Genomic DNA, 20451 nt, shown 5'->3' with positions numbered 1-20451 from the left:
ATAACATTAACGTTTACTTCGATGATAGAATCGGTTAAAGCAGAATCAAAAAAATAATTTGAAGAGAAATTGTATGATGAACAACCTTGACATGTATCTAAAGGTTCTTTTCAGAAATTGTGCACAATGTGTTTTATTTCGAAACTACATTTGATTAAGGTTTAAAAGAAGCTTGATTACAAAAAAGAAAAACCACACGAGAAAATGTAGTTTCAAAGAAAAGCACTGTTTATAGACCTTCATACGCACTACTCAAATATATATTATAGACTTACTGTCCTTAGAAACACTACTCATATTTAGTGTTCTTTAGATGCACTACTCAATACTTATACCGTCTTTTAGATCCACTACTCGCATTTATAGTGTTCTGTAGATGCACAACACAAACCTATACTGTCTATTAGATCCCCCACTTATCTTATAGTGTTCGAACTTATACTACTCATACTTAATGCTCAAAATTATTAATTATTGGTGGATTTAATCTTTCGAAATTAATTATTGGCTCGGTAATTTTTTCGAATTAAGTCCCGCAAATTTTTTTTATGACCCAATTCACAAAAATAAATTTTGATAAATTAGAACAAACAATTTTTCATGCAAAAATCTAAAAAAAAAAATGCTAAATATTATGGTCACAAAATGTTTGATATGGGAATCTATTTGGAAAAACAAATTCCAAAAAACAGAACGTTTTGCCTTTAATTTGCGAAGATAAGTTCGTCAAAAATAATCCAACATTACCAGGGAATATATCGTTTGTGGGAGAAATGATTGTGTAATTGAAAATTAAGAATGGGTCTTTAAGAGTTGTAAAAAATGCGGAATAAAATATTGCAAATGTGCACATTTTTATTTTATTTTGGAATTAAATGCTCAAGTAGGTTGTGCCCATTTCTAAAGTGAATTTATACAGAATTTTTAAAAAAATTTCAAAAGCGCCAAAAGTAAGGTGAAATTCGAGATGAAAAATAAAAGTATTTGAATAACTCCTTGTTTTAAGAATTCGAAATTTAAGTTTACGATTCTGCATTCTTTTCTGTTACAATGTTTTCGAATTACTTTCTTCACTTAAGTAAATGAATACACTTAACTTTTTCCTATGGCAAACATTTATATTTGTATATGAAATAACTCTTTTTTGCATGCTTTTCAACCGAGCAATTATTTAATCTTGGTATTACCTAAAAACTTAACATTAAATCGGACAACAGTGGGTAAATAACTTTAATTTTTGTCAGCTTTTTTTAATAATCTTGGGCTTTTCTCACTCTCTCTTGAGCAGTAAGGCATTTTTTAAGCAACCTAAGTGTCGGATCAAAAGTTGCTTATAAGAAATACCGCTGCAACCACCTTTACCCCATAGTTTTTGTCGGAATTAGTTACCGTATTTGTTATTTTTTATAAACAATGCCAAATTTAGAAAATCACTCCCAAAATTGCCGAAATTTTAAACAGTCCTAAACAATTTGAATGGTTCAAATGAATGATCCAAAATTATACAATTTGCTGGACAAATAAGTGGTTAATAACAAACAATTTCCATGGTGGAAGTTTAAGCCTAAGTAAAATTTGCCATACATCTTGACTTCTGGTGGCGCTACTTGAATTTGACATTAAACAGACCAAGTAGACCGTTTTGTTAGTGTTTTGAGGTTATAACCAGAGCTCTTCTATGCATATGATGTTCTGTCGGAGCCGTCACATTTTTGACTCAATTTAAAATACTTTGGAAATAAAAAAATCGTCCCATATAACCTTGCCATTTTTACTTAAATAGCTAAAGAATGAGTAGTCGAATGAGAGCTGCTCCTTTAAATATTGGGGTTTCGATAAAGGGCGAGCTGTATTGAGGAAGGTCCTCCTTAAATATATTGGAAAACAGCGACTGATTTTAAAATTTTAACTCGAATTTAAGAAACAAAAATAGAAACGCTTAAATATCAAAAATTTTAGTGTTTATGAAAACCCCTTAATAACAGCTACACCACCGTTTACAAAATAAAAGTACCCCTAACAATTAATTTCACTGTATTGTTTTTGCGTTATTGTCTATATTATAATACACGTATACGTCTGTCCGTCCGTCCGTCTGTCTGTCACGCAAAATGGTAGCTTAGCTGCGCAGGTAGTGAGACGCACACAATGCGGTATAAAAAGGACGGACGAACCCGTGGATTTTTCCACAGGCTAACGACTAGTATAATTTAATTTTTTATAATAGACGACAAAAATTATGGCTGACGCTCCATGTTTCTGTATTTAACAGACTCTTGCTTACTTGGCTATCTTAGGAGGACTAGATTCACGTGTGTGGTTGATTATGTAGGCTGGTTCGCCAATAGAAATTTGTATTTTTTAATAGGCTGTATAAAACTTACATGACGTTTTGGACAAGTTCCCCAAAAAATGTTGCTTTTTTATAGTTTTTTTACACGCTTGGTTCTTTTATTAGCGTGTATTTTTTTAATGAACGCCTTTTTTGGCAAATAGAGGAGACGCTCATGCAAGGGAAGACGTTGAGTAGGACGCTCGTTAAATATTCTCTGTCAGAAAAGGTGTGTGGGGAATTTTTTTAAAAGTGGGAACAATTCGGATTTCGGAAAATACAAACTAAAAACTTCGAAATAAACTACCTATAGTGATTATTAAATCTTTATTGTAATTTGGAGATTCGAAACTTGTGCGTGATACTTATAAACTTTATTCTCATAAAAAACAACGTCCCCAGTGCTTGCTAGCTTTTCTGTATTGATACACATGTCCAAATATAAAAAACATATAACAAGCCCTGGGAACGAGGTTGATAAAAATGTGTCTCGTGATCAGCACTACGACCCCTACTTCCCTTCTTGTTCACTATTTAAGAAGGAAACTTTCTTAATAAGAAACTTTGTCCAAATTTGTTAAAATACCCGACAAACAAACTTGTTCTTGTTTAGTTCTAATGTTTCTTGAAAAAAGGGTGAAGATTGTGGAACATTCAAAAATTTTTGTAATAACAATCCTAAAACATACACTAAATTGCTCTGTTGTCCTGGACAACAAAAAATTCCTTACCATAGATTATTCATATTACATCTTGCTCAAGCCTTTTATACTTAAAGTTAACAAGTACCCTTCATGTAAAAGGGTCGTTTGACTCGGTCAAAAAAAGAAAAATTTACTAGTTACTTGTTGTTGAGAGCAGTTACACATATCTTACATGAAATTGCTTGACCCTTTCTCCAAGGTTGAGTCAAAGATTTTATAACGGCAACGCCTTAATATATCAGTGCAATAAACTAAACCACAGCCCAGTAATCATTTAGTGTAGTTTATTTATAAGTTTTTGCATTTGCACGGAAGTTTTAACGTTATTTCAAATTATGTAAAATTCTAATAAATTCTAATAACCACTATGTCACAAATGCATGTGTTCTACTCGCACGAACGTAGCTAAGACTTTCGCTGTACTATTAGATCTCCATAGTTGAGTTGGATGCCTTCTTTTCTAAATTTAAAAAAATACAGTCTTGTTCCTAACCTAACATTTGTTGTTACTTGAAGTCAAAGTTTAAAGAGAGAAAAGAAACTTGGGAAATGTCTTTAAATGATGTCAGATTCAGCAGAATTTCCATATCCATAATCTTTATGGTTATGGAAATATCCATAATCTTTATTTAAAACTTACTTTAAGAAAAGATATTTTCGCAAGAAAAAAATTCGCCAGTTTCGCGATTTTTCCCCGAATTCGCGAAAATAAAATCCTCGGGAAAGTTTGTGGCAGTGCTTTTGCGTTATTCTATTTACCTATGCTTAAACATTTTTGTTGACCTTATAAAAAGATTTTGAAAAAATTAAGTAAATATACAAAAGTAAATTATAAACCTCACACCCAATACCATGCATTTTTGGCTGCTGTTGTACCATCAACATCATCATAGGAGTAAAATAGACCTGACGAGGAGGTTATTGGTTTACCATGTACATCTATGCAACACTGTTAGTCTGTAGAAAAATCCTTGTGTTATCCGTCGTGCATATTCCAGGCATCAGCAGTTTGTGCTTCACCCGCCGTGCATTATTTGGACATCGCTAGTTTGTGTATCTTTTTTAGCATAAAGCATTCGGGAACAAGATTAAACAGAATACGGGTGTCCATCAAGGACGTAAACATAGACTCGCTTTTAATTTCGTTGATAGATGAGATGGGAGGACCGTTAACAAATAAAAAAGGATATAATTGACACTTTCTCTGGTTCTTAAAGTACCAGTTAGATCGGAATATATCCTTGTCAAATCTCAATTATTAAATTTGTTGTTGAAATAAAATGGGGAAAGATAAGTAGGTCTTTAGAGTAGCCACCAGGTCGGGGGAGAAAAGAAGACAAAAAGCAAAACCAAAATGGTAGTAGGGGTTTTATATTTTTTTGCATCACATACAATTTCCAGAGATAACTTAAGTGCAAAATAAATAAATAAATATATATCTATGTATATAGTGAACTAAACATTAAAACAAAATTTACTAACATAAAATTGCAGATTGAATATCTATATATAGTTTTTCTTCCTCAAAATTTACATACGTACATCGTAGAAGGGAAAACAAAAGTACAAAAAATCGCTATAATACAACTATTATATGTCTATTTTTAAAAATAAATATAAATTTTACAAGCAGATAGATATTTTTTTTTAAATTTTCTCTGTGTTAGCGTCGATTACTTTCACGTTATAAGATGATATGCATATGCTGTATTAATTTACGGGCTTTTTGAGAGTCTAGGTCCGAGTAAGAATGTCGCGCTAAAATATCAAACAAAAGTGCCCTTTTACTTTTAGTACTGTGAACTGGAAAACTCTTTCCGATGAGGGTTTTCATTTAGCAGAACTTTCATCGGAAATATCGGCAGGATACACTTGATAAAACACCTAAGAAAAGCCCACCAAGGTCAGTTGGTTAACGAAGAAGCAAAAGAGATTTCACCTTTAGGAGAAAAAAGTTGCAGTTATTATTTTTTTTGAACCAAACTCAACAGTTAACAGATTGCCATCAAACCTGTTATGTTTTGATCTTGCAGCAAACATATGCATTTTTCATTACATATTCCGAACTATAACTTTTTACCATGCGCCTATCTATATGATAGCGGTTTATGTTCAATTGTTTTTCTGCGCATGTCTCCTATTCCATTCCAATGATCCATTTCATTAGACGAAGCATATTGACTCGCTGGCGAAGTACTCGATACATAATCCACATCCCGTGAACAGTCTGGATTCCCTATGTATCCCTGTGGACCAATAGGGCTTCGTTCTAACGGATAATTAGGTGGTAATTGGTTGTATGGGAATTGACTACCTACAGGAAGTTGGGCAGTTTGATTAACATTTGCACCATAGTTTGTGGGCGGTGATGACGTCCACATGTGGTCGTTATGGTAACATGAGCTATCACGTGGCGAGTTTGTAAAGTTTTGATTAAAGTAAGAGGAAAACAGTCCGGAAGAATGATGGAACATATTCATGGTTTTCTTGCGTTTCTTCCATTTTGCTCGACGATTCTGAAACCACACCTAAAAAAATCAACAATAGATATGATGGTCAGTTTAAACTGTCAGAAAAAATTATGTATGTTAAAGTTACACTTAAGTGAGTTAAAATGTAGCATTTTAGAAAGTAAAGTAAAGTTTCACATGAGGAGGAAAATGTTTCATATTTTTGGAGTAAAAATTCGTTAATGGGACAATACTTATTTATTCTGCGCTAAAAAAAACCCTGCGCAAACATAGAAATAAAAATTCAAAATTTGGTAGTTTTAGGAACACTTTTTCCTATAAAGCATGCGTAATTGCATTAGCCATATGTGTTGATTGTTTTTAAGGTAGATATCTAACCCATTGGTATGTTATACTAGGCACATTGTGAGAGATTTTAGAACAGATTTTAGAAGACAAAGAACATTGACTTACGATGGGGAGTAAGTAAGAAATTTGGGAAATTTGGGAAATGCATGCTAATGTGTGTCTCGTCAACCCCTGCTGCAGTTAAGTTACTTTACACACTAGTGATGTGTATAGCATTGTGTTGCTTGGTACACAGACTGGTTAGCGGTCAGTGGAAGCAACAAAAAGACTGGCACAAGACAGAGTGGGCGAAAAATCCACGGAAATTTGCCTGTCGTACAGATGTCGCAATTGTTATTTTGTGCGTAAATATTTCGTGCATTCGTAGCACGATTGTGAAACACACAAAGCCAGACAAAATTAGGGAAAAAGGGTAGTTATATTATTATATTGCCAATGGGAGAATTGTGCAGGTGTAGGTTGCGAATTTGAACCAAAACAAAAATTACATCCGCTTTGTTTCCCAAGCTACGTCACAACAAAAAGTGGAAATCTATTTGACGTAAACTACTATAAAAGTTATTCAGATCAATTTCTTAAATAAATTAAAACCTTTAAGATTTTCCTTTTATTATTTAGAAAATAATCTGGAAAGAATTTAAGTTTGTTGTTGTTATTCTAATATCAACTTTTTTGTGTCATTTTTATCATTCGCAGTCGGTTCACTTTTGAAGTGTATTTAAGTAAAACCGCAGACAAACTTTTCTTAAAATGCATTTCACATAATATCAGGATCACTTAAATTTAATTAGAAGATTCATTCTGTTGTTAATTAGGATAAATGATTGTCGTGAGGGATCAGCTATCTAAAGCTTTATCACAAATCATAGATTGTAATTATTATGTGCAAATAGAGACTAGAACAAAGACGATGAACACAACGTTACTTGAACTTTTATTTTTTATTTAAAATAACTTTTTTAATCTTATCATGAACCCTTTCTTCGGTGTTTCTTTTTAACATTCAACTTTTGACTTTTCTTCTGCAATTTCAAGTTTTAGCTTGTTAAGTAATTCCTAGATAATACTTTTGCTTTATCGAAATAAAGAAACAGATCATTGTAAAATAAGTTTCAAACAACCTGCCCGTCTGTCGGTTTAATGAGAAAATGTAAACAAAAAGCCGCCATATTTGTTTACCACGTAATTTAAACAAAAAAGACCGCCAATTTTTGTAACACTCTCTTGAAGTACTTTTGTGTTAATTTTCTAAACAGTAACTTTTTTCTAAAAATTATGTCAAAGTCATAAGAAAATTGTAGGCTCTAGAAATATCCAGGCTCAAACCTGCTGAAATTCAAAAATGGTCAGGCACGTTGACTAGCTTTAAACTTTACCAAACGTACAACTCTCCACGCACATTAAGGTCTAAGGTCCTACGAATGTAACATTCACATGTTTAAGTAAACTGTAAAAGTCCCTTGACGCTCTCGCTAACTCCATTCTAACCTTCCAGTGGTCCTACTTAAAAATAATTTAAAAAATTGGCCTAAATTGAAATATTTTAGACTATTTAACTTTCGCTCTTAAAAAAAACGATCAAAAAAGAACAAAGATTTGTCGGTTTTTTACCAGCTTCACATATGTTTACGACAAGATTTATTGATATTTTGTTGTGGCAACGTCATCTAGATACAATTCCTTTTATACACAGACATTGTCATTAACAAAGGCACATTACACATAACAACTTCTTAAAATATTTGTCATATCCGGTTTATTTATTATCTTGTACAATTTATTTATATCTTATTTTTAAGTAAAATAAAGTGGTTACGAGTTTTTTTAAGTTAAGTCATCAAGAAGTCGAGCTTACGTTTCTTCTTAAATACAGAAGTTTTTATAATGAAAAAGGCGGGAAATTGTCTTTTGACCTCATTACGATGCATTTTCAAAATATTTACGTTTGAATGGTTTTTATTAATTTGCCATCACGTGACAAATATTTTGCCGTTTCTCGATAATCTGATGAACGTTTTATATTCTTCGCACCGCTGAGAAAAGAAACTGAAAATTTTGCTATGGCAACTGTAGATTGCATCATTTATAAGACTGAGGCAAGTAAAAAAGGGGCACGCAATAGAAAAATATTTAAGTAATAAAAATACAAAAGTGAAGAGAAAAAAAAAGATTTACCTGCACACGTGATTCAGTCAATCCAATTCTCATTGCTAATTCCTCTCGTACGAAAATATCTGGATAGTGCGTCTTGCTAAAGTATCGTTCTAATTCATTTAATTGCGCGGGAGAGAACCTCGTTCTGTGTCTCTTTTGCTTGGATGGTCGGTCGAGGTCATCGCCGCTATCATCTTCTTCGTCTGACAACTTTGTCATGTTATTATTGTTGATCATATTATTATTATTATTGTTGTTGTTGTTGTTTATGTCTTCACCTCGATGAAAAGTCATATCGATATGACCAGCTTGTTTGTAGCTATCAGTTATTTGAGAGAGTGCGTCCACGCCAGCAAATGAAACGTTTGGCACACCTGCGGCAGTGCTAATAATATCGTCAAACGTGGAAATGTTCGCTTCGTTTTGGACTTCTAAAATACAAAGAAATGAGGTTTTAATCCAGGCATGTTAGTTTGATGGAAGTATAAGTATACACACAGGCTGGTATTCAACTAAACGTTATGTCACACCCCACACGATCATCAAGCCTCGATAAATTACTGATACGTATAAAGAAACAAGAACAAAAATTGCTTAACTAACTTCTACAAACTTGTTATATTCATCGCAAACGCGGTTCGTTATTTCAATATCAGACACTTCTGGTTAGAAATAAACATCGTGGTTTTGCTGATTTTTTTCTTGCAAGATTAATAAATTTAATTCCTGGCAAACCTGCATAAAAATTTTACCCGCGAATTATTTTTTTAACTTGCAGATACTCGCACATATCATTAAAATTAGCACTGTGTCTAACATACAGCTTGTACATAATTCATTATCTCTATTCTTATAAAAATCCACTTATTTTGTAAAGCACTCGCTTTTTTTAGAACCTAAAAAATAAAAAATCTGTTGTCCTGACTTACCCTTTTGGAAACACGCTCCAGCATAACCAGTCAGAAATGCAAAAACATTTCATAGCTTTGCGCCTTTTATATAATATCGAGACATTGTGCGGATTTATCCAATACTTTTTTAAAAAAGCTTAAGTGATGCATAATTTAGAAAAAGAACTATTAATTCGCCAAAACTCTTCTGAATGTGCGTTCCATGTTTTGAATGAAAAAGTAAAAACAGCTTGATAGAAATAAAAAAAAAATAACCATCTTATAATCAAGCTTTAATCAATTTTAATTTGACAGATATTAAGTGATAACGAAAATTAATCAAAGCCTAATTTTCTTAAATACACAAAGTTAACTCAAAAGAAAGGAAAACTGCGGAAAAAAATAGAAAGATAGACATATGCACTTTTTATATACATCATGTGAGTTTTGATGTGATAGCTACAAAAGAGTGGTATATAAGACTAGCATAAAGGATCGGTATATAAAAGTTTATTTATACCTGGAGGCAGCAGCGAGATCATATCTTCATTACTTATATGAGCGTACGTGATGAGATTTGACACTTTGAGTTCTTCCAACTGTCTTGGTGGATGTCTCTGTGAATAGGAAGAAGGTTCTGCCATTATTACCAATGAAACACGCTCCCCTTTTAAATCCTTTTGTTTCACTTACTCAATACTGATCTGTAAAAATCTGCTTTAAGACAATTATACAAATAGTCGGTACAAACTTTGTGATTCTTTTTTAAAAAAAAAAATATGAAAAAACTCTCTTCAAACAACAGACTAATTAACCTATTCGTGTTATTTTTACATCGATGTAATATTTACAAGCCAATCAGAATGCTGGTAGGTGGAGTATGTTGTTTTTAAAATGTGGTTACGCGCTAAGCTATCTGGGTTAATTAAACATGGAACTTTTGAGCATTTTTTATTAATGCAGTTTTGTGCTTTTTTTGAAAAATAATTTTAGTTTTACTCATTTATTTTTGTTCCTTTAGATATTTAGATTTATTGTTTGTTTTACTTCAAATTTATTACTATTTATGATGGAGTAATAAAAATATCGACACATTTGTTAATTTGTAAAGAAAGAAAACAAAATTGTGAATTATAACACTAATTAGGCCCCTCACTTTAAATAAATAAATTAGGGAGAATTGGAGAAATTTGGGGCTAGTCTGTAATAAGTCTATAATGAATTTAAGAACATTTATTAAATTTTATACTATCTACACTATTTTCGTGCCTGAAAAAACTGAAAATGGGGCGTTGGAAAAAGTGTTGCTTCGTCGAAACTGTTTTTACCAAAACTTAACACACTTTCTACAATCTACAAGATTCACAAAATTTGTTACAGGATAGGGCGTAGAAAGGGCGTTGTGGTGGGTGGCACGTGTAGCCTTTAAAATTTAAAAAACATATTTAAACACGACCTCCTTTGGTCATGGAAATGTAAAGCAGAAGGAGGAGATGGAGAGGAGGATTGAGGGGTTAATAAAAACTAGTTGCATATAACATAAAAAATTTAAATCAAATTATATCAGTTGTCCCCTTTAATAAATCTTTCTTCGCGCAAAAAGTAAATTATGCGTCAAGCTACTAAACAATTTTTTCGAAACGGCGCATTTACATCATCACTGCGCGAAAAAACTTGAAACAAGATTATAAAAAAGACCTTAGCCCTGTTACGCTGATTTACACTATCGCAAATGTTGTCACTGCTCTTAAAAAACTCGAAAAAGGAATATAAACAAAACCTTAGAGCTTTTACGCTGATTAACACCATCGCAATTTTTGTCACCGCTCGAAAAAACTCGAAACAAGATTATAAACAAGACGGAAGCCCTACCTTTCGTTTAGGCGATTTCTAACTTCAGAGGCCGTTTCATGTATGAGAAAAAATACATGTTGTGATTTTTTATTTTATACGCGTATAAAGTTCGGTTCGCAACTTTTTCATACAAGCAAGGTGCGCACAGTATAATGTAAGGCTAAGAATCATAGACCGAAAACTTGAAAGCTATCGCATAGATAGTTGAAAATCTTTCCGCCATTATTTATCATCTAAAAAGAACATTTAAAGCCGACAATATCTTTAGATAATGTTTTCGTGTCTTCGTGTTAAATATGGTGTTGCCATTCAAATCAAAGACATTTTTTTACTGCCTAAAGCAAAAACATGTTTGTGAGGAGGAGAAATGAATCAATGAAGAAGTAAACAAAACATCAATAACGAAATAAATTCTGAACAAGATAAGAAAAGTGCTACGTCATCATGACGTAATGCTTTTTAAGCGATTTGCGGAATCTGGGAGGAGGAAAAGTCAGGCTTTGAGAGATATGACATTTTTGATTATGACTCATTAAAATAAACAAAAAGAAAATGTGTGAAATTTTTGAGAATATACAATAAAAGAGCCTGCACCGGAACATGTTTCGTCTGTTGCATTTCCTAACCGACCTAGAATAGGGCAACCATATTTGAAAATACTCAGGCAAAAAAAGAAAGAAAAAAATTCAAAGAAATATTGACTTTTCGTATTGCTGTTAAAGTAGGTTTTTATTGAATTTAAATGTGAAGTTTATTTGCCCTACACAGATGGTATATTAGAAAACTCATATTTAAAATCCATTTGTCGAGGTCGAGGCTAAGACAACATGGGGGCTCGAATTAGTTCTTCAAATATAAACATCAAAAAGTAGAAGTAAGGAAAAAAACAGCTGTATATCACGAAGAAACCAAGATGTGAAAAAGCGTTCTATTCAAGTGTCTATTTCAAAAGTTTTGATTTTTAAAGTCAACATAAGCTTATTAGATGTTTAAAGATATGGAGAGTAAACAATCTTTTCAAATCAATATTTTTTTTTTCGTGTTTGGGGAATATTTGTTTGTGTTACTCAGTGGATAAAAACATCTGCAACTTTGGGCGATGCGTAGCACGCCATATTTTGAGTGTTTACACCACGAGAAAAAAGTTTGTTTTTTTCGCATGATTACCGACTTTTAACAACAAATTTTTTTATTATGCCTGACAATTATTAATGACCCACCTTCAGTCACTCAGGCTGATGGCTTGTAGAGTTTGATTTCAATTAAAAATTGAATATCTTACCAAAAAAATAGGACACTTTTGGTTCTTGTGTTTGCAAAAAGTTGACTCAACAGGCGCCATATTTTTCTCTTTAAGATTGTGCCAGTATTTCATCTTATAGTCCTTGCATTCAATTTTGCGCAACAACATTTTACTGCAAACAGACGGAAAAGCTTGTTAGGTGGTTTTAAAGCTTCACTACGTCGTTTTTGGCTACAGTTCTTTTACTCTATTAACATGCGCAAAATCTTCGACTGCTTTGAAAGTTAGGACAAATCAACTTTTCAAGCATTTGTTAACGAACAACTTTTCAACAGCTAAAATCAAATTCCGAACAGGCAATTAATATTTAAGGTAATGCAAGTAAGTATATTGAGCGCCGACGTTTAGTGCTGCGTCCTGAACGTGTAATGGAAAGAAAGCTCAAAAACGCAGAGATGGTGTAGTGGTAGTGCATTCGGTTTGTAATCATTAGGTTTCAGGTTCGAGACCCCACTCACGCGCTCTCTAAATGTGTTGCCAGCTCATTTAGTGCCAATTGCTGATCGCTAACCGGCTGTGTGGCAGGCAAGCAAGTTAGAGCAATACTATACGTATCTCTGGCGGTAATGTAACATAGTTACAGTAGGGTAGGAGGAAGAGTCAGCTATTGGGAAGGAATCCCTAAGGGCTTAAAATAGAGTATGGACAGCTAAAAAGTTCCTTATTTACGCGTTCCAAAAACGCACTTAACACATCTATAAAATTTATACGCGCGAAATGTGATTGCGCAAAATAGACACAAACAAATTAATTTTTTGCATATGTTTGACAAACCTATAGGTCAAGAACCTGCGTACCATGATGACAAGGCCATGTGGTATGGAAAGATACTGACATTCTGCTGTCGTCGTCATTTAGTAAGGAAAATCACTAAAGACCAGTTGTGTCACACAGAAATATCCACTTAGGACGATTTGTTAATTTTCTTCGTAAATAGGTAATATAACAGGCCACAAACAAACAATAGACAATTTGGCGTTCAACAAATGAGACTAAAAATATCCTCTTTGTAACATTGCACACACACGCACACACACGCACTAAGCGTATTTTATAAGAGAGTTGCACTAAAAACTGCATCGTAATAACCAACAAATGTTGAAAGTTAGTAACAGATACCAAGGATATGATATATATACAAGGAAGAACACAACATGAGATGTTCGGCGTAGAGTGCTTTCTATTTGGAAATATTAATTTCATCATATACAATATGTTACATCACAAAAAAACCTTCATTCCATATTAAGAAACAATAAAAAAAAATAATCGAAAAATTAAAATATATAGCAGGTACTACTAGCCGTCATAAGCCGTGAAAATCTTTTTTATAGCAACAGTTCTCCGTTCAAATTTAAATACTGTTGTTTCGGACCACTGGCTAGATACATTTTAACGCATCAATTAAACTTTGTAAAAAGTGAAAAATCTTATTTCACATATTTTCTAGAGAAATAATATTTCACGAAGTTAACAAATCGCAATACTCTCCAAATAAATTAAAATATAATTAAAGATATTTATAATAAAGTTATATGCGCAAAAACGATCTGCTCATTTTTTCTTCTTTCAATTTATACTGTATCTTCAATGCAAGAGAGACAAAGTAAAGACTGTTGAAAAAGAAAATTGCGGATCCATTATTGTGTGCTAATCAGTGCACTAACGCTTTTTAAAAAAATTTGTTAAATTTTATTCACGTGAATTTTGCGAAGCTAAGATTTATAATTCTGGTGAGTAATAATTTACGCGAAAGTGATAAACACTCGCAAAACTAATTTCCGCTAAAATTAATACATTGTACGAAATATTTACCCAATCTTAAGTAACCGTCTACAATTTTGGTACGGCAGGAGGAAAGACCAACGTGTAAACGTTGTCAGGTGGCATAATAGCAACCGCTTTCGCATTCATGTTATCATCTTCAACACACTGCATGAAGGCTTTTACTACATCCTTTATTCTAAAGAAAAACAAAATGCAGTTAAAGTGTCAATTGAAGTGGAAGCTCTATTGCGCACCCACGCTAACATTTGATATGTATTAATTCATTTTAATGATACTGCTGACATAGTAACTAACGGGAAGTTTTAGCGTCCTTGTTGATCATCCGAACGGTTGGCTCTTCCTCCTCTCCAACGCTAAGTTACTATTACCCGCTAAAGTAACGTAAAACATTACTCTAACTTGCTTGCGTGCCACAAAAGCCAATTGGCGGCTGGCTGACAACACTACATTTAACATTATGATTACAAGTTGACGGCGTTATCACCACACTATCTCCGCCTATATTTTTGTATTTTTTTTACATTTTTTTATTCACATATTTTAAAAGAGAATAGAAACATAGCCGCAGCTCGCAGCACAACAATCTAATTATAATTCCAAAAACACTGTCACTTTTAGCGTAACGGAGATTAGGCATAATGGGCGCTGGCACGAACTAAGCAGGCTGCGGCCATAAACACCTAAAGAAATCAGACTTTAAGATACAAAAAAGGCTGCTGGAAGTAACAGTACTAGCTACTAACTGAATTTTTGGCAAAGCTTCAAAATTCTTCTTCATCTCAGGATTCTCCTTTTCTGCATTGCGTAACATAGTAGTGTCACAGAAAAAAGGACAAAGACAATTCACTCTCACACCGTCTGTGGCAAAAACCGGTAGATGCTAAAAAAATTTTAAATATGAAATAGAAAAAGAAATAAAATACATTAACCTAACCACAAGAGCATTGAAAAACATCCTATACCTTAAACGAGCGTGTGAAAGCTACCACCGCATGCTTGGTAGATGTGTAAACTGGTGCTCCTGGCATCATCTGAAAACCTGTAGCATAAGGTGGAAGTATATAGATATAAATGATTTGTTCAGAATAGTGAACAACACCAGAGATAAAAGAGTAGTGCATATATGCATATTGATTGCCTATGTAAGAAATTCAATTTTTTACCATTGGACGGAAATTTCTTCACTATTTGTCATGTACATATCAAAATCACGATGTTATGACAAAAATTTGTATCATCGGATTATTTGTTTCTTTCTTTTAGTGGTGTTTTTGTATTATATTATTTTTTCTACTGTATTTATATATCACATAAATTAAAGTTAGGGAAAAAGAACCATGTCAATCTAATAGAGCAGAAATAAATGATTACTATTATTAAATAATTATTATTATTATTATCAGCCAAAAAAATGTCAATTGTGCCTTAATAAACAGTGAGATCAGAATATAGCCAATTTTAGGCGCATTGAACATTGAAAGTAGTCATATAACAGAATTACGAAATTAAACATACGAACATAAGCATAGCATGTAAACAGATAACAAAATCATGGATCTTCTTAAAAAATAAATAAAAGCAGTCATACATTAACACTAAATCAGTTACGTAAAAAAACCAACCTGCTGCCGACGCCACATTTACAACCAACCCACCATTTCCTCCACTTGACTTACTCATCAATTCTATTCCCTTGTACGTCCCCTCGATAACAGCTGTCTAGAAATGATAATTAAAACATAATTCACAGATGAAATTTTTGAATAGTTCCAGGGTAGAAAACAGTTACACCTAAATTCCTTCAGGATATTTTTAAAATTGAAGACATGTTTATATTGCACGATAGTGAGACATGGGCAGTAGAGCAGAAAATCTTGACCGTGTAGAAAGGAATGATATAGTAAATGGTTAGGTGAAGGATGGGAAGAGTTCAGATGAGCTAATAAGGAGCATGCTAAGTATTCGCAGATTTAGAGATGCTACCCAGATAAGAATATTGACTTAGTATGAATTGAAAAGGATAATTGGGTAAGAGAGTGGAGAGGCTTGATACCTTCCGGGACGAAGCCAAGAGATAGACCAAGAAAGACTTAGTTAGCCTAAAGTCAAGGTAATAGAAACAGACTTGATACAGGGGTTTTGAGTTTAGAACTAACACAGTTTAAATCTGAATTTATTTCTCTTAAAGTATGGCTCACATCATACCAAATTAACAGCAATCTGAGGCTTAACGTCTGAGGTTTTGGTAGATATGATTCCAGCGTTATTGCATACTATGTCCAAACCACCAAATTCAGTCCTTGCTAGTTCAAACGTACCTATTAAAAATATATAGCTTGGAATAAAATTAAAAGAAAAATGTTTCACGAATATGTCTACACATGTTCATTCAAATTCATTTTGGAACTTTAATATACAATATTTAAACATAATCATTTTATATTTAGGTTTGAAATATGCTTACGATATGCTTTTTAATGTTCTTCTGCCAAGAAAATGTCCCTTATGTTGAAAAAAATTCAACTCACAATACTTTTCTCGACATATTGAAAATTTATATTTTAAAAAAAAAAAAATTTATAGCACAATAAAAAACACAACATTAACAAAAATAAAAGCAAGAAGCTCATACGATTTAGTTCTTGAGAATTGGTCACGTCACAATACACAAATTTCATTTTGTTGTGACCATAAACTTTTGAACATTCTTCTTGGAACGAATTCCCCAACTCCTTATTCATGTCAGCCACAACAACCTATAAAACACTATCAAAATTAACCAGAGAACCTTTAAAGGGAGATTTAAATTAAACTTTTAAATTAAATTTTTTTGACATTTAGGTTTGAGTACCCATACCAGTATGCTGGTATAAAGATCCAACTTAATACCTCTTTGTTGGTAAAAATTAAAAATAAAATAGTAGTGCTAGAAATCAGGAATGTATTACCCGTGAACCGTTGCTTAACAAACATCTTGCAAATTCTTTACCAAACCCCTGGGCTCCACCAGTGATCAAAGCTACAGCCTTATCTAAAATCATTTCGTAGTTACTTTAAATTCATCTAAAAACAACAAGGGTATGCAAACGTTAACGAATTTCTACTTAGATCATGCTGTGATTCGAATTAGCACCCAAGATCCTTAAACAGCCTTCTCGCTTAAGCAACTATGTAAATGTCTTACTGTTTATTAAACACCCATATCCTAACAAGTTGTCACAGGATCACACTTATTACATACAGTATCTATACAAGTTAAATGGTTGCTTATTTTAAGTAAAACGTTTTTTTTTAATAAAAGATTTACATGTTAGGCTTTCTAGGTCTTGGAAATTTCTCCTTTATTGATATCAATTATTCATCAAGAATTCTGGCTGTTTAAATATGTAATAAAAAAATAAAAAAAACAATTGATTGAAAACAAATATCTCTGTCTTCATTTCTTCAAGTTAAATAGTTGGAAAAACTTTAAGTTTGCTTCTTAGTACCTCTATTAATCAAGCACAGATGCAAAAATCTAAGATGCTAATTCGAATCATAAATATATTGTATTTTTTGCAACTATAACCAGGAAATGCATTCAAATCCAGTAAGAATTTAAAACGACAGCTTTTTGAACCTTGAATTTTACTTTTTGATGTGTTTAAAAGTTTTAATGGACAAAAAGGACAATGATCAATTTTATTGCAAAAAAAGTGTGTACCTTGTTGATTGGGAGCCCCGGAGTATGACCCCCCCCCCTACATTTCAAATCCTTACATCATTAATTTGATGGTAAAACCCCAAATCTGAACGAAACTTTTATACATGTTACAACTTTTAAAAAGAGGTCCTTAAATGCCTTGATGATGTTCAGCTATAGATGATTTTGAATTTGTGGATTATACGTAAATAAAATATAGACTATGGTTTCTCTTGTTAGTCCCCTATTTTTCAACCATTTTGACTAATTTCATGAAAAATATTGATACACATACTGAAAATCTCAACATGATTCACCTAGGGATCCTAGGAAAAGCCCAACCCTTTTCTAATGGCAGGGGACAAAAAAAAGACATAAGACATAATATTTTCATAATATTCTTTGTACACACATGATTTTTCTATGAAGCTTGCACAGCTATAAAATCCCTCCCTTTGTAATTTTCTTATTTGTTATGCCCACTAAAATATAGACTTTTCATAATTATGGAACATCGAATTGAAAACATCAATTTGATAACCTATGTTTGATTTATAAGTCATACAATAACCTATTCCATTTTTTCATTTATTTTAATATTGTGACAGTGCACAGAACCGTCCCAAGCAGAAGTCCAAAGAGACCTGTCTTGTTTTTGGTACGTTAAACCTCTGACATAATCTGTGTGCCGAGAATCATAATATGTATTCTCCCAATTAGCAATTTTATGGACTTTTACTGTCATATCATCTGATACTGATGCAAGATGTTGATCCTCAATAATTAGTATTCTATGTATAGGTTTTTTGTGGATTTTAACCTTTGAGATTTCCTGACTAGTGTTTCTCGTGTCTAACATAGAAACATCTCCATTGCTGTAACCAATACAAATCTTTTCCTCAGTTACCCAGTCCAACGACATTGGATGTGTTATTGCTTGATAATCGAGCAAACTTGCAGGTTTTCCGGTACCTCTATTATCATATAATTTAACAGTACCGTCTTCAGATGCAGACGCAAACACATCAGGAGTAGCATAATTCCATAAAATATCAAGAACTTTATCAGTGTGCAAATGCACGCTGTGTATAGACATGTCAACTTCCAGGTCCCACAACTTTATACTGCTGTCCCAACTTGCACTAGCAACTTGTTTTGATTGTTTACTGATGCTAAGTGCTGAGCAAATATCATTGTGTTCAGACAATAAAATTTCATTTGAAAGTATGGGGGCATCCTCAAGTTGCCAAACTTCTATGGTCCCTGCATCAGTACTAATAATTATTCTCTTTTCATCAATCCACTCAATATCCGTACAACCAGCCTCGTTCTGACTTGCATAGTCAACATGAGGTATATTTGGTGCGAATTTTGCATCATTGAATACAGCCAATAAACCATTCCAACATCTACCTGTCAGATTTGAAGCAACAATAGCTAATTGTCCAGCATCATTGAAACTCAAACCATCAATATATTTTGGAACCTTTGTTACTCCAGTTTGTTCTTCCAAAGAACTCATAATTTAATATACAAAGCTATAAAACAAACACAATATTTGAAGTGCAGTTACTTCAATTCCCCATTTATTTTTCACCAAACTATAAAATTCAGGTATTTTCATCAAGTTCAGATGACCCTCATTAAGTTTTATAGATCCCATCTCCCAGTTGAAAGCTCATTGGTTCTTGCCTTACTATTATAAATTTAATATATATGGTTCATTACTACCAATCTAATAAAGATCTGGCTGACATAAAAAAAATCTGATGATTTGATTGGCTTAAAGTTCCTTAAAAGGGCTTTGTATGGCATTGAACATGTCTTTTTTCTTCTTGGTCACTTTGGAAAAACAATGTAAAAATGGCTTAAATTTTTTTAGGAAATTTATTACAAGGAATCACAAGTAAAAAGGCATACCTAAGTTGATTAATTTTATCCGTATTCTGAAAATGTATCTCAGCAGAAATTTCTGAAAAGATAATGTTGTGAAAATAAATCTTTGTGAAAGTTTAGGAATAACAAAAAAATTTTTATTTTTTCTTCGCTAGTTTTTCTCAGTAATTTCCTAGTTCACCAAAAAAATTCAATAAATGGATGCCTTATTTCAATAAATAGGCCGGGAATGAATTAAACTTGCAAAAGGTACTCAAATCATGAAAATAATTGTTCACTAAAACAAATATTTGGAAAATATCTTGACAAGACTGATTCACAAAAACTTGTATCTTACCTTGGAAAGATTAACAAACAGTGAAATATTTTTTTAATAATGAAATGGAAAATGCGAACATGCAAAACAGATAACAGATTTTCAAAGCATAATCATATATATAAATTATACAAGCATTATTTTAAACAACCCATGTAAAAAAAACGGATTTAGTTTAGAGGATGAAAGTGAATATATATTGTAGTATATACATAATAAAATTTGGAAATAGGAAAAATAAAAACATAAGAAAAAAAAACTTCATTAGTCTTGTAGCAGATGATATAAAACAGTGGTACTGAAATAGGCAAATTTGAGAAAATATATAACCATCATGTTGGTGCCAAATCACATGAAAATTAAAACTCCTTTTTGAAATTACGGCAATTATATTTAATTTTACTGCAAATGGTGCAACTTGGACTTTGAATCTTCCTTTCTTGGTGCAAAAGCATGCAAGAAGTGGTAAAAAGAGAGGCTCTTCTGAGAGATTTACCACCTATTTTGGCACAAATCTTTTATTGTCAGCTTCATTACTGAAAACGGGGTTCAAAGTCCAACTTGCTCTACTTGTGAAAAAATTAATCATGGCTGTGCTAATTCCGAAAAGGTGTATTAGGCAGACATCACAAAAGTCTGATATTAGAGTCTTGTGGGCACAAAAATAGGGTCAGTTGGCCAATTGGCAAGTAAAAACTCAAAAATTCGGCAAA

General features: G+C 32.6%; 3 protein-coding genes across 4 annotated transcripts; all 3 read right to left on the bottom strand.

Annotated features, from left to right (window-relative positions):
- Nucleotides 1–4391: 4391 nt before the first annotated feature.
- Nucleotides 4392–11053, bottom strand: LOC130642959 (homeobox protein orthopedia B-like). Of its 2 annotated transcripts, XM_057449560.1 has the most exons (4): nucleotides 10772–11053; nucleotides 9420–9516; nucleotides 8031–8440; nucleotides 4392–5564 (listed from the first exon to the last, which is right to left on the bottom strand). In XM_057449560.1, exons 2-4 carry the CDS (start codon nucleotides 9439–9441, stop codon nucleotides 5124–5126), a joined length of 873 nt encoding a protein of 290 aa, XP_057305543.1. In that variant the 5' UTR covers nucleotides 9442–9516; nucleotides 10772–11053; the 3' UTR covers nucleotides 4392–5123. The 2 variants fall into 2 exon arrangements, with proteins under 2 accessions (XP_057305543.1, XP_057305542.1); XM_057449559.1 differs by lacking the exon at nucleotides 10772–11053 and having other exon boundaries at nucleotides 9420–9635.
- Nucleotides 11054–13218: 2165 nt separating this feature from the next.
- On the bottom strand, nucleotides 13219–16949 carry LOC130642985 (15-hydroxyprostaglandin dehydrogenase [NAD(+)]-like). The gene is made up of 7 exons (XM_057449561.1): nucleotides 16793–16949; nucleotides 16477–16600; nucleotides 16050–16162; nucleotides 15467–15563; nucleotides 14807–14883; nucleotides 14588–14724; nucleotides 13219–14019 (listed from the first exon to the last, which is right to left on the bottom strand). The coding sequence occupies exons 1-7, from the start codon at nucleotides 16883–16885 to the stop codon at nucleotides 13890–13892; spliced, it is 771 nt and encodes a 256-aa protein (XP_057305544.1). The 5' UTR covers nucleotides 16886–16949; the 3' UTR covers nucleotides 13219–13889.
- A 1148-nt stretch (nucleotides 16950–18097) lies between these two features.
- On the bottom strand, nucleotides 18098–19048 carry LOC130656008 (methylosome protein 50-like). The gene has a single exon (XM_057458880.1). The coding sequence runs from the start codon at nucleotides 19046–19048 to the stop codon at nucleotides 18098–18100; it is 951 nt and encodes a 316-aa protein (XP_057314863.1).
- Nucleotides 19049–20451: the final 1403 nt, after the last annotated feature.

This window comes from Hydractinia symbiolongicarpus, chromosome 1 (assembly GCF_029227915.1).
Source record: "Hydractinia symbiolongicarpus strain clone_291-10 chromosome 1, HSymV2.1, whole genome shotgun sequence".
In the NCBI taxonomy this organism is placed as follows: domain Eukaryota; kingdom Metazoa; phylum Cnidaria; class Hydrozoa; order Anthoathecata; family Hydractiniidae; genus Hydractinia; species Hydractinia symbiolongicarpus.
The sequence above is the reverse complement of the archived record's forward strand: the minus strand, read 5'-3'. Positions and strand labels throughout refer to the sequence as shown.